At 44.0% G+C, this 12061-nt stretch overlaps 1 protein-coding gene across 1 annotated transcript; it reads left to right on the top strand.

Annotated features, from left to right (window-relative positions):
* Positions 1-1880: 1880 nt before the first annotated feature.
* On the top strand, positions 1881-11176 carry T265_12080 (hypothetical protein; the record flags this gene model as incomplete). The annotated part of the gene is made up of 2 exons (XM_009179029.1): positions 1881-2098; positions 10443-11176. The coding sequence occupies 2 exons, from the start codon at positions 1922-1924 to the stop codon at positions 11016-11018; spliced, it is 753 nt and encodes a 250-aa protein (XP_009177293.1).
* Positions 11177-12061: the final 885 nt, after the last annotated feature.

The raw sequence follows: 12061 nt of genomic DNA, 5'->3' as shown, positions 1-12061 counted from the left end.
TAAAGGTGGACGGGGAAGGGACTTAGTGCTAGCTTACCACAATCATTCTGAGGTGCCTACACCTCCAGACATTCACTCAGGCAATCTGAATAGAAACTGACAACAAGAACCCAACTGACATCGGTTGGCAGCCATGTCTTGTACTGTCTCCAACCAGGCACAGTGAGGATAGACATGAATGGCGATTCTTTTGTCACTTTCTCTCCAGCACGTCTGGAGGCGCCGGTATCTCTGAAAGCTGTTGACAGACTAGCTCCAAATCCCTCCTCCATCTATTTTTATCCAATTTCTTGACAATGAACCGTTGAAATAAATTGTGATTGTACGGCAGCGTAGCACTCGTGTTGCACTCTGATGGGCTGTAGATGAGTTTGACAATAACGACGAAGATCATGATGATAATGGTAGTGAAGCAAATGATGATGGGACCCATCGAAAAGTTACATCCAGGGAGAAAGACCGGTTGCCCCTTTCACAGTGGTCTTCAAAAACCCATACCTATTTTCACGTTGTAGCAGGCAAAAGCACGAGGAGCATTTCACTGAAAATCTTTTGTTTTCCCAATTACTTTGAACAATGCGATGAGGCGGGAGAGAGAACCCATTTTGTATACTCCTGCTACATTGCGAAATATGTAATATAGCGTAAGACAGGAATAAGACATGAATAAATTACAACCACAACAGGTTTACCATTAAGTTTTACTTAGTGTGACCCAGTAAATAAAACCTTGCCAGACTTCAGCCATACTTAAGCAACTCTTGACTGCAATCAGACATCCATCCAAGTAAAAGTGAGATGTAATCAATTGAAAGGGGTGGGAGTCTGCCGTACATTACGGATTAATCGATCGAGGCAGTGCTTTGTGAACCATAGTTTTATCGATCGGATCACCTTACGTGAGGCATCCCTAACGATCTTATTGTGGAGTTAATCTGTCCTTAGGTACTCTGTTTCGTACATTTTTGTCTTTTGAGGGTGTTCAATTCAGTCATCACAGCTTTCTTTGGATGTACAAGTCAAAATTTGCGATCAATCCACCGCAGTACGCCAAACACATGATCATCCTACATGACCGATAGACAGAGCAGTCCGCATCGCCATCGTCACGTAGTAATTATTCGTACGTCATTAACGGAGGGCGACACCGTTTCAGAGCCCTCTATCGGTGGTGTCAAATTCTCTGTCTTTATGCTGCGGCGATCCATCCACTTTCTTTCCTCCGATGAACGTGTGTTCCGCCTAAGCATTTGTCTTGACGTACACCACCGATTCAAGACGCTCATCTATCTCACAAAAGAATGAATAATCAAGTTTGCGCTCTACAACTGTATTCATATACGAAAAGATCAATATGGAAAAAAGCGCAGAGCCACAGGCTTTAGAAGACAGCGATTTCTTTCAGAAAAGTTAGATAAATAATCAATCAGTTTACTGCTGAACAGTCACGCTTTTGATAAAAAAAACTTGCTCAGAACAAGTGGATAATTAAAGGATAGAGGCAGTCAGAAAGTTAGTGGTAGGCTTGATCCAGCGGTCTTTCATTCAGTCACTCGCACCTTGACCCTTGGGCTATCCTCAGAATCGGGAGTTTCGCAACTGAATTTGAAGATTGAATTGGCTCTTCAGGTAGTAGGGAGATTCTGAAGTTTAATTTCTACATAGACTGACTCCACATCCAGGATAAAAGTTCAGTTCAATGGCGTCAACTCGCGCAGCTGCTCATGTCTACATCGGACAACATTCACAGGCAATCCAGGATAAACTAGAAGATTTGAGGGAAATATCGTCAGCGGGTTGGATCACCAGGTTAAGTATTACTTGAACGCAGGTTCTAATCCCACTCCTGGGCTCCGTAGTGCACCAACCAACCCGGAAAAAAGAAAATCAGGTGACAGGAATCGATTGCGGGCCATTTAAAATGACGCACGATTCGACAGACTGCGCGACGATATCCAAGTCCTCCCAAGCGAATGAATATATTATTCCCAAATGGCCGAAAATTGAGCTAAGTCATGCTTTCAAGGCAGACATACTTAAGGCTTTTAAAATGTTTGATGTTACCGGAGAGGGCACAGTGACTGTCGACGCAGTACGGGTAAGTTAATTTTTCACATTGCTTTCTGCCCAGCCTGAGTTAGGCCACGGTTGAACAGGGTTTTCTGAAAAACGGTGGCCATCGTGGTGATGAAATCTGCGGTCATCACCGCTCATAGAAGCTGACATACGAATCACTTTCATTTAGAGCATTATATCATAAAATACTAACCATGGTGGAGGGTTTTTCAGAGTCAAATGCATCCCAAGAAATAGGGAGTTTAGACGAGTTTTGGAAAGGTTCTCTTTGAGACTGAGTTGACAACGATGAATCAACTCCACAAGGGTGACACCCAATCGCATTTTTTACGGTTTCGTCAACAATCCAAAGATGCAAGATGATGAAAGCAAACCGAGAATCCAGAAAGACGGAATTTGAAAGAAAGTAGGAATGATGGATTATATTTTACGAGTTTTTTATTCGAAGGTAGGATGAGATCTCGATACAAAAGCTACCTTTCGGGAGAAAAACAGAGTCTCCATAGGTGTGGTGCCTATTCCTAAGATTTTTGAACACCAGGTACTATTTATGCATTTCACTTAAGTCCACATGGCATGATACAGCAAATGTATGAAATGAATTCATTAATTTTCCAAAAAATCAAACAACGTATGAAATCTGGTGTGCTACTCAACCCATTATCCTCAGTGAGAAATATAGTTCGCCTTCCCAAACAGTGAGCACTCTAACAAGGCGTCAGTGCCTGTTTTGAGAACCTCCGCATTCCGACAAAAACTTGTCCTTGGTAGGGCTTTCTTCACTGCCAGATGAATAATTAGGTTGAGGTCGCAATGTTTCCTCCAAGCAGCATACTGTCATTTGGTTTACTGTTTCACAGTGTTTCAAGGAGAATCACTGAAGGTTGTGAAGAATTTTACATACCTCGATAGCTGTATCAGCTCTGACAGAAGTGTGTCTGATGAAGTCAGAGCAAGAATCTCAAAGGCTCGAATCACGTTTGCTAATTTGTGTCACTTGTGGCGTCAAAAAGCCATATCACTGGGTCCTAAGGGTCGTGTGTACCAGGCTACAGTAAGGGCTGTGTTGTTGTATGGGTGCGAGACATGGCCTCTGGTGCGAGACATTGCCACTGCGGACAGATAATGTGAGGCGTCTTCAGGTTTTCGGCCTCAAAAGCGTGGCTGGTTTTGGATGGCGTCAGCGAGTTTGTAACGAGGTGATTAGAAAACGGGTATTTGGTTGTGCTGCAGGCACCTCAATCCGGGAAAACATCCAGCATCATCAACTGCGATGGCTCGGTCATGTGCTACGCATGCCGAAACACCATCTACCGAGACGAGTGTTGTTCTCCGTGCCTTCTTCAGGATGGCACAAAGCATACTGCCAGTATCCTAGCCCTCGTGCTTCCTTCTGGTGGCTTGGCAGTCACGCACCGAAAAAGAGCTGCAGCTGAACGATCTAGAACAGTATCCCAGTGCATTAATCAGAGGGAATCATTCACCCGATTCATCAGCCGTCTTCAAAAAAATCACTAACCAACGGTAGGAATTTTTCGCATTCTGATCAAAACAATTTACTTGGCGAGAAATTCTCGTCAAGAACTCGCTGAAGTTCAGTCTGATTGCTAGTCAGTGATCACTGTGTTCGGTCTACTGACGTTCTACTGGTCATTCACGTGGAAACCTTGAAGTTTGAGCTCACTGACTGAGTATTCAGTTTGTGTTGCGAATGGTTTAAGAAAACTGACGAACAAATGTCGTCCTGATGAACAATTTAAAATATCAACAGCTTCTGGAGCCATGACTGTTGTTTCCTTCGACATAGCAGATAGGTTTACCTAAACAGGCAACTTAATTGGAACCTAAAAAAGCCCACCTTTTGTTTTTTCACTATTTTCCGTTTTCTTCGGACTACCTAGTGCCATCGCCAAAAGGACCTTACTTTGGGTTAGTTTGCATTTCCTTCTGTTGGTGATTAATTTGATTCTTTTTATCTCTCGAGGGCTTCAGTTTCACTTCTCCGATCATAGACAGGTTCCTTTCGTATAATCGGTCTTCTGAGGTGCATTTTAGCAAACGTAATCTAAGCTTTCTATCGCGTTCGTGGGAGTCTGCTCAAGTCACATCAAAAATATACGGCACACATTTCACAAAATGTGGGCCAGTATGAAAAAAATAATAAAAGGCGGTTTATCGGTTGAAAAACAAAGCATTCTATGTAGCATGGTCTAATCCTCCCAGCCCACTTTTCTGCTCTGCCCCGTGACTGGAAAGTATTCACAGCCGCCAGGAGTACCTCGATAACACAGATGTCCGTTATGAAAAGTGTTGCTCCAGTGGTAATGAGTACGAACTTGCAGAAAGAGCATCACTGGTACTCACTTATCAATAGTGCCCCAATCACCAAACAAAGAATTACGATTGAACACGAGGTATAGCGAAACCTGAATGCACTTTGGAAGAGATCAAATGCCTCCAGATGTGTGATGTGCCCCATAAGGAGGTTTAGAGCATAGAGGCGGAAATACCTGAGATGAATCCATGCATTTGTCCCAGATTTCTCTAATGCAATAAGTTATATCTGCTGACTTGCCAATCTGTTAACCCGCTCCAGTGCCCAATGCCGGGGAAAAAGACCAACATAAGGGAACACAACAGCTATATTCCGAACAAGCGAGTGCGAGAGCGTGAATGCGTGCGCGGGGGAAAGTACGACGGTCTCAAGCTACTCATCGGAGGGACACTGTCTGAACTTGGTCCAATGCTGACGCACGCGGTCTGGCCTTGGTACGAGGCTGCGACGCGCTGCATACTGAGGGGGCGCTGCCTGTCTGGTCAACATCTGGCGGAGCTGAGAGTTCCAGTAGATTTCGGGTACTCAGTGGTTGCTTTTAGGGATCTGACCTTTCTGATAAAATAGGATTACCTAAAATAAAGTATTTATCGACATATTGCACCATTCATGTGGCTGCTGAAAACAGCCCACAACCGGTTTCACTCTTCACAAGGTTGCTGAAAATCCGTCGACAGCCCAACACCGGTTTCGACCTTTTTTGGGGCTCAGGTTGACGGAATCTCGGGGACTGCGCCTACCTGATGGGCCCCAAGAAGGGCGAAATCGATCGTGAACTGTCGACGGATTTTCAGTAATCTCATGAGTAGTGCATTACAAATATATATACAGGTATCGCGATATCTCGAATATCGTAGCGACTAAAACATGAGGCGACCTGGTGCAGCACATTCAGCTGCCTGGAAACATCACAAACGAGAGATTCAGCTGGTTCGAGGTGAGTCTTTCGAAAAACCAAATTGGTTTCACTCTTCTTGAGACCCATCAGGTGGGCATGGTCCCCAAGTTCCCGTCAACTTTATGTTTCGCTTGAACCCAAATCGGACAGATTTCGACAACTACACCCATTTGCACATCAACTTAGTTTTAACGGTAGACTCATCTGGAACCCAGATAATGTTCTTAAGCGGCTAAGTGTGCTGCCCCAGACCACCTCGTGTTTCAGTTATTGCAATACTCGAGATACCGCCGGACGCTTTGTGGACGTAACACACCATTCGAAGAGTTTTCAGCAACTCTATGAGTCTTGTATTGCGTCTATACAATGTATCGTGATATCTTGAATATGGTACCAACTGAAACATGGGGCGGCACGCTGCATTACAGAACACAAAGAGCTTTCAGAGAGTTAAACAAATCAAATTATTTTGTTATTTCCGGTAGCACGTGTGTATCGACGTTGTTGCAGATGAGTCGTCACCCTGCACAACTGCAGTTTCATGGCGAACTGCTGGAAGGTCATCAGTTCAGCTTCGTCCAGGCCGAGCTAAATTCAAGAGTAATGAAATCCTTTAATCTTTTCTCCAGTCACTATACGAAACCATATCGTCTGGATAAAAATATCAGTGTACACTGGTTGCTTTTCTCCACCATGTTTGACCGAAACCTCAGCAAAGTTGAGAGAATTCTGTCCGGGAATTCCAGATCTTTAAATGTCGTTTGATCAAGGTTACATCACACACTACCCACGGTTTTCTTGAACCAACACATTTATCTGGTACAAGAGCGATTGAAAATCTAAACAGCTGCTTTCTTACACTTGTTTGATTCAGCTGAGTTGGCAGCTAGCGTGTGGGCAAATGTGCCAGGGACTCGAACGCCAACAGGAAGTGCACGTCGGATCAGAGAGCCCGGTGAGGCCAAAAAAGCGTTCTGGATGAAGCAGATTGATTTGGAGTGGTACCATTACTCATCGAGTAGATAGTTTTTCTACTCTTCTCATATAAATGCTAAATTAAACGATTTTAAGTTTAGGAAACGGATAATAAGTGTTTAAGTTCAATAGACCAATAGGTCATGACCAGCCTCAAGGATTTTTATGACCCCGTGAGGCAGTAATGAACGTCCTCTGTCCATATTAGGCGAGCGTTCCTAAGTAATATACAGGTTTTTATCAACGGAACCTTGTGGGATTCGGTTAATGTGCTTAAATGTGGTCTGACCCTATTTGCGAGGCTATACTGAAGCTGATCTGGTGGGTTCGCCATTGGCTGCGCTTCAGAAAAGATTAGGACAGATAAGGGGATCCGCCTAATATCTCATGAGTTAAAAAAGATGAGCTGATTTCGTTCGTGAATTGAAGAGGCCTTGTCTACAATATCCATTCTTTGGTACAGCACAGTCATCTGCTAGCTCGACGTTTCGGTACTGAATGATAATTTATACAAACACCGTGAGAACCAATGGGGTGTGGTCTTCATAAGCGGCTGACCTTTTACAAAATGTGCTACTTATTTCTAACAAGTAGGTAAACGCAATCTGACCATAGATATGGATGCATGGACAATCGAATACTATTCTTGCTTTATGCCACTCGGGGCATAACGGAGGGCTTGCACCATCTTTGAACACTCTGGAAACAACCCCAGTATTCCGCAATCTTACCGCCAAAAGATCGGGGAATACTGCTGGCCAAGTTACACTATTATCGACTCGAATGCACAGTAACTAGAACATAGATTCGCTGCACACGTAGATACCGGAAACTGCACTTTGAAAAGTCATTCGGTAGGCTGCAAATCCACCAGGGGTTGGATAAACCATGGCAAACAGGTCGGTTAACTCTCAGCTGTACTCGACTATAGTTTTTATTTAAAAAAATCAACATTTCGCGTCACCTCATGGTATCCGGTCGGTATTTGTGTACGGTCAACGGGGATGATTTCTTGGTTCAAGTCCGAAAACAAAGCTGAAGGCAAAAGATATCTAGGTGCGAATTCAGTGTCTGGAAAATGAAACATGATTTTTTATCACGGTCAAAGTTGTAGGTAGGTAGATTTACCAAGAGGTCGTACTCTGGTTTGAGTCCTTCCCGACTGTATGTTGTGTTAGAAACGACATGAAATTGGGAACACTTTTTATACCATCAGGTCTCAAAAGTAATCACTCGAAATCAATTATTTTTGAAGCTCCAGCGCTATACGCACTCCCGAAATTTCTGTTGTCTCTCCAGCCAACGATGAATTTTGAAGAAAACTTGTTGAAATATGCTCATCTGCAAGTACGGGCCTTTGACCAATAAGTCTACATTACAGGAACCAGGAAAAAACGGATAAGGTAGTGTTACCGTGCTGCTTAGCGCTCGTTGTGTAGCTTTACGTCAGCCTACGGTTTTCGTGGGTTATCAGGTAAGCATAAATAGTCATGCGGTGTTTTATAGCTCTGATATGCTGGTTGACGTGGTTTTGTTAGGTTCATTGCAAAAGTCAAATTTAGATGAAATAAGATTTATTGTCTAGGCGGTTGAAACACTGGCTGGATACGCGCTCCAGCTCTAAGTACATGTGGGTGGCTTGAATTTGTTATATGTATAAGAAAGCCGGTAGTTTTTCAACAGGTCTCCCCTCCCAGTTGCCACACCTCCATACGCTCTGTGATCGGTTCAGAGCTTAGAACCCGTGTTCCATACCAGGAACAGAACTCTATTTTGATAGATTGGCATGGAGCTCGTGTTTGATATACAACACTTACCAAAACAGGTTACTACTAAACTGATGTGTGTGTGTGTGGGGGGGGGGCGAGATGGTCCAAGTGGTTAAAGTGCGAATTTACCGATAGGAAGGTCCGTGGTTCAAACCCGACCTCTGCCTCTCGACCTCCCCTCTCTAGGCTTGGGCAACCTGGCAGTATCCCAGCCCTCGTGCGACCTTCGGGTGGCATGGCAGTTAGGAACCAAAAGGGTGCTACAGCTGAACAATTTAAACTGATGTGTGATCGAGCAACAAGATTTTTATTGACCATGTGATATCTAGCACCATTTGTCCTTCATTAACATATCGGTTCAAGTTATGAACGAGGAGCAGGTGTCAAAATTTAATCGCTGGGTTTTTATGTATCCGAATTCCGATGGACTGTAAATGGATATGCAAACATAACTAAGTTGTAGGCTCAGATATTAGGGCGTGGCGTAAAAGTGAGGTTGATGAAACAGTAAGTTGTTCACGAAACGTGAAGACAGCACGTTCGGAACTTGTCACAAAATCTCACCTTTATAGGTTTATTTGGGTCGACCGATGTGTGAACAAACCTCTGATTTAGTTTAGCGCCATCTTCCACTAAAGTGATTTTGATATCATCATACAAGGATTCTGGATGCAAATACGACGAATACTAGTTGATGCAAACTCTCAAAACAGACTGTGTCCGCTAAAGGCCTCATTTTTACACATTTCATCAAGAATTTTAATCAATTTGTTTGAGGCAACACATTTGTGTCATTGATTGGGGTGTGCGACCGAACGGTTATAATCTAAATAGGCGGTGGTCAGAATGCCTGATAATTTTCAATACCTAGAAACCCTCTTTCCACATTGATGGAAATATATCAGAATGTGACAGACCCCACAGCGGCAACATGTGACTAGGCTGGAGTAGATGAATGCACTCAGGTCTACCATTCAGATGGCTTTAGAGTTTCGGGAAAGAGAGGAATTAGTCCAGTAACCCAGACACGTGTCTGGTCGCTCCCACTAATAGAATGCCCAAAAACTGAAACCTGACAAGTTGATTGGCGCTATAAAACGAATTACGAGCAAGCACCCTGTTCTCGCACCAATTTCTGTTCACTGAGGCCGTGTAGGACTAACCGAGAAGTTTAAAGTTTCTGTGGAGATCAATTTGTGAAAATATTGGGGACCCGTAGGAACTGTTGGCCAAATGTTTCAAACACTGGATTTCCTGCCTTGTCTGATATTATACAACCGGAACGATTAAATCGACCTTGTGATTCTAACTTGTGTGGTCACTCGTGAGCAATACACCGAGGCAACCTATCGCTTTCCTACATGTTTGAAACGGCATAAATCGTGTAAATTTCATGATGCAGATGGCAAATTGGAATCAATTGTTATTCTCGTTTTATATTGCAAGTGCCACGGTTGCGTTCGCCTGAAAACTGGGAGCTGTTCTAACTTGAACCAAGTTGTGTAACTGAACCTCTGTGTTTGCGAATAAACGAACGTATGATCCCTATAAATAAATCATGAACCGGCACGTTTCCCTGCACTCTCTAAAGACGATGATATCCTCATGATATCATCCCTTTGGTGTGTGTGTGTGATTATGATGTGTCGAAATAACCGGCCCCATGCCGATGAGTCTGAAGGACGGGGGAAGAATCATTGCGGACTTAGTTGTGCACGAAATCCGAACCCGAAAACGGACAGCAATCCACAAGAATCATTTGCACCAGAAGCCCTTATGCGGCTCAAACAGTGAAACCTTATAATTCCCTCCTCACTTCACAAAGTTCGCTTGACTGAACACGAGAGAATAGTTTATGAGCTGCACTCACTGGTCGACAAAACTACGGCAACATTATTGGACATATCGACCGACCATCACGTGACAACTAAATCTCCATATAGTCTCAAGTAACTTCTAATATCGATTAATTGAGTACATCCGTTCCCTAAACTAAGTAGTTTTCGTAAACTACTGTATACTGAAAACTTTCGGGGCTCGTCCCTTGTGGTGAGCCCCAGTGTTATCACAGTTGAACGAGATTCTACCATCATCAAATCATACCATTGACAACATACAAGTAATACATATTGGTGCCTAAAAATTATAATAAATAATCAACTAGGTGTAAAACCTTTTCGAAGTACATTTGCCATGCCACCAGAGGAAAGCACAAGAGCTGAGTTACTATCAGGTTGCTCTGGCATAGAAAGAAAGAGTCGATGTGCCGCGGTTGCGTTCGAACCACGGATCTTCTGATCAGTAAGTTCACACCTTAAGCATTGAGCTGTTACCTCAAAATCCAAGGGTGCAAGGAAACCTTGAATGAATGTTTTAACTTCCTTTTCAGGTTGCATTCAGGGCACTTGGATACGACACCGAAGTGAATGAGTTCAAAGAACTTCGCCACCAGACAAAAGAGTTTGGAGGACGCGTTGACTTTGGAGAATTCCTAAATCTGATCACAGACCGCATGCTGGCTCTTGATAACGATATGGATATACAAAAATCATTCGAACTTATGGATACAGGGGATAAAGGATACATCGACATCGAGGACCTACGAAAAGCAGCTGCCACGCTCGAATTACCCGAGATGTATGATGACGATTTCGCTGCTATGCTACTCGGAGCGCAAATTAACGATCCAGCCGAGGAACTGCAGAAGGCCTACGAGGAACGACAAAAGCAGGCGCGAATACGCAAAGGTCTGTCTTACGGGATAGACACAACCACAGCAGAAGTAATGGCAGCCGCGGCTGTCTCAAGCGGTCAAGTCATGCCCGGCATGTCGGGATTTCAACGTGCTCGACGACTCTCCTCTAGTGGACAACCAAGTCCTGGCACACTTACGGTGGATCTAAAACAGTTTAATCACTTAATGAAGATGACAAGACCACCAGTGGAAGACATCACGCTACTTTAAGCCGCCAATAATCTGTTTCTCATCGACACTTTCCACTAGGAGGTCAACTGTAATGAGAGACGAACCCGAATTCATAGAACAAATGATGAGTCTGATTTGACGGTAGTGAAACAGCTCTAACTTTCTGACCGATAAAATACACATATGATAGTAAAGCAATTCGCGAGTTTTTTCTCCAAAAATTCAAAAAACTTGCTGCTTGTCGTTTCTTGATCACGGCTCACGGAAGGCAGTCAATCCGTCCGTCAAACTTACGTCATAGTAGTGTGATGGGCGGAATGCCCTATTTCTCTTAGGAACTTTTACCTCATATTCGATATATAGTCCTTGTAAGATCCTGACGGTTAAGGATCTCACAGGACGATTGCGACTATTAGATTATACGCAGTTCGTAGCCAGTAGTCAATAGGAGCAGACAGACATGGGGCAGCAGATGATATATTGAGGACTGACAGGAACTGGTTCTACAGACAAACGGATTAGTAAGCATCATGAATTAAGCAAACGTACAATCAGTAATGACGCAATCAGCAGGAGCGGAAAATAGTCACTGACGCAGCAGGGATTCCTAGAAGCAACCACAAGTAAGCACTAAACTATGTACAAGCATACACATAGGGGCAGTCTGACAGTGTAAGTTGGCCGTACAGAGAGATAACGGCACAGAAATCAGTACGTTTGGGATGTGAGGGACTGTCTTTCGGTCGGCGGTGTGACGCGGTAGATCACGTGACAAGTCAGATTGCGCAGTTTCGTTCGTTTAAAACAAATCTCGCCAAAGGCTATCTGGCAGGTACGGTACATGGGTAATTCAAAATAATAGCCCCCGGGCGTCAGTATGGTGTAGTGGATGGCTCGTCCGCCTACCGTCTGGGAACTCTGGGTTCGATACCCGGTCGGGTCACTTCTCTGGCCCTCGAAAATAGGTACAATCGAGACGAACTTACAAGCAATGACGGACGGGTAACAGGATATTGACATCGGTCACTGAGGCATAAGCAGACCTTAAGTAGGAACGGAACACGGAAAAACGGGCAGCCAGC

Source organism: Opisthorchis viverrini (assembly GCF_000715545.1).
Source record: "Opisthorchis viverrini unplaced genomic scaffold opera_v5_782, whole genome shotgun sequence".
Classification (NCBI taxonomy): domain Eukaryota; kingdom Metazoa; phylum Platyhelminthes; class Trematoda; order Opisthorchiida; family Opisthorchiidae; genus Opisthorchis; species Opisthorchis viverrini.
Note: the sequence above shows the minus strand (reverse complement) of the source record. Positions and strands in the feature narration are given on the sequence as shown.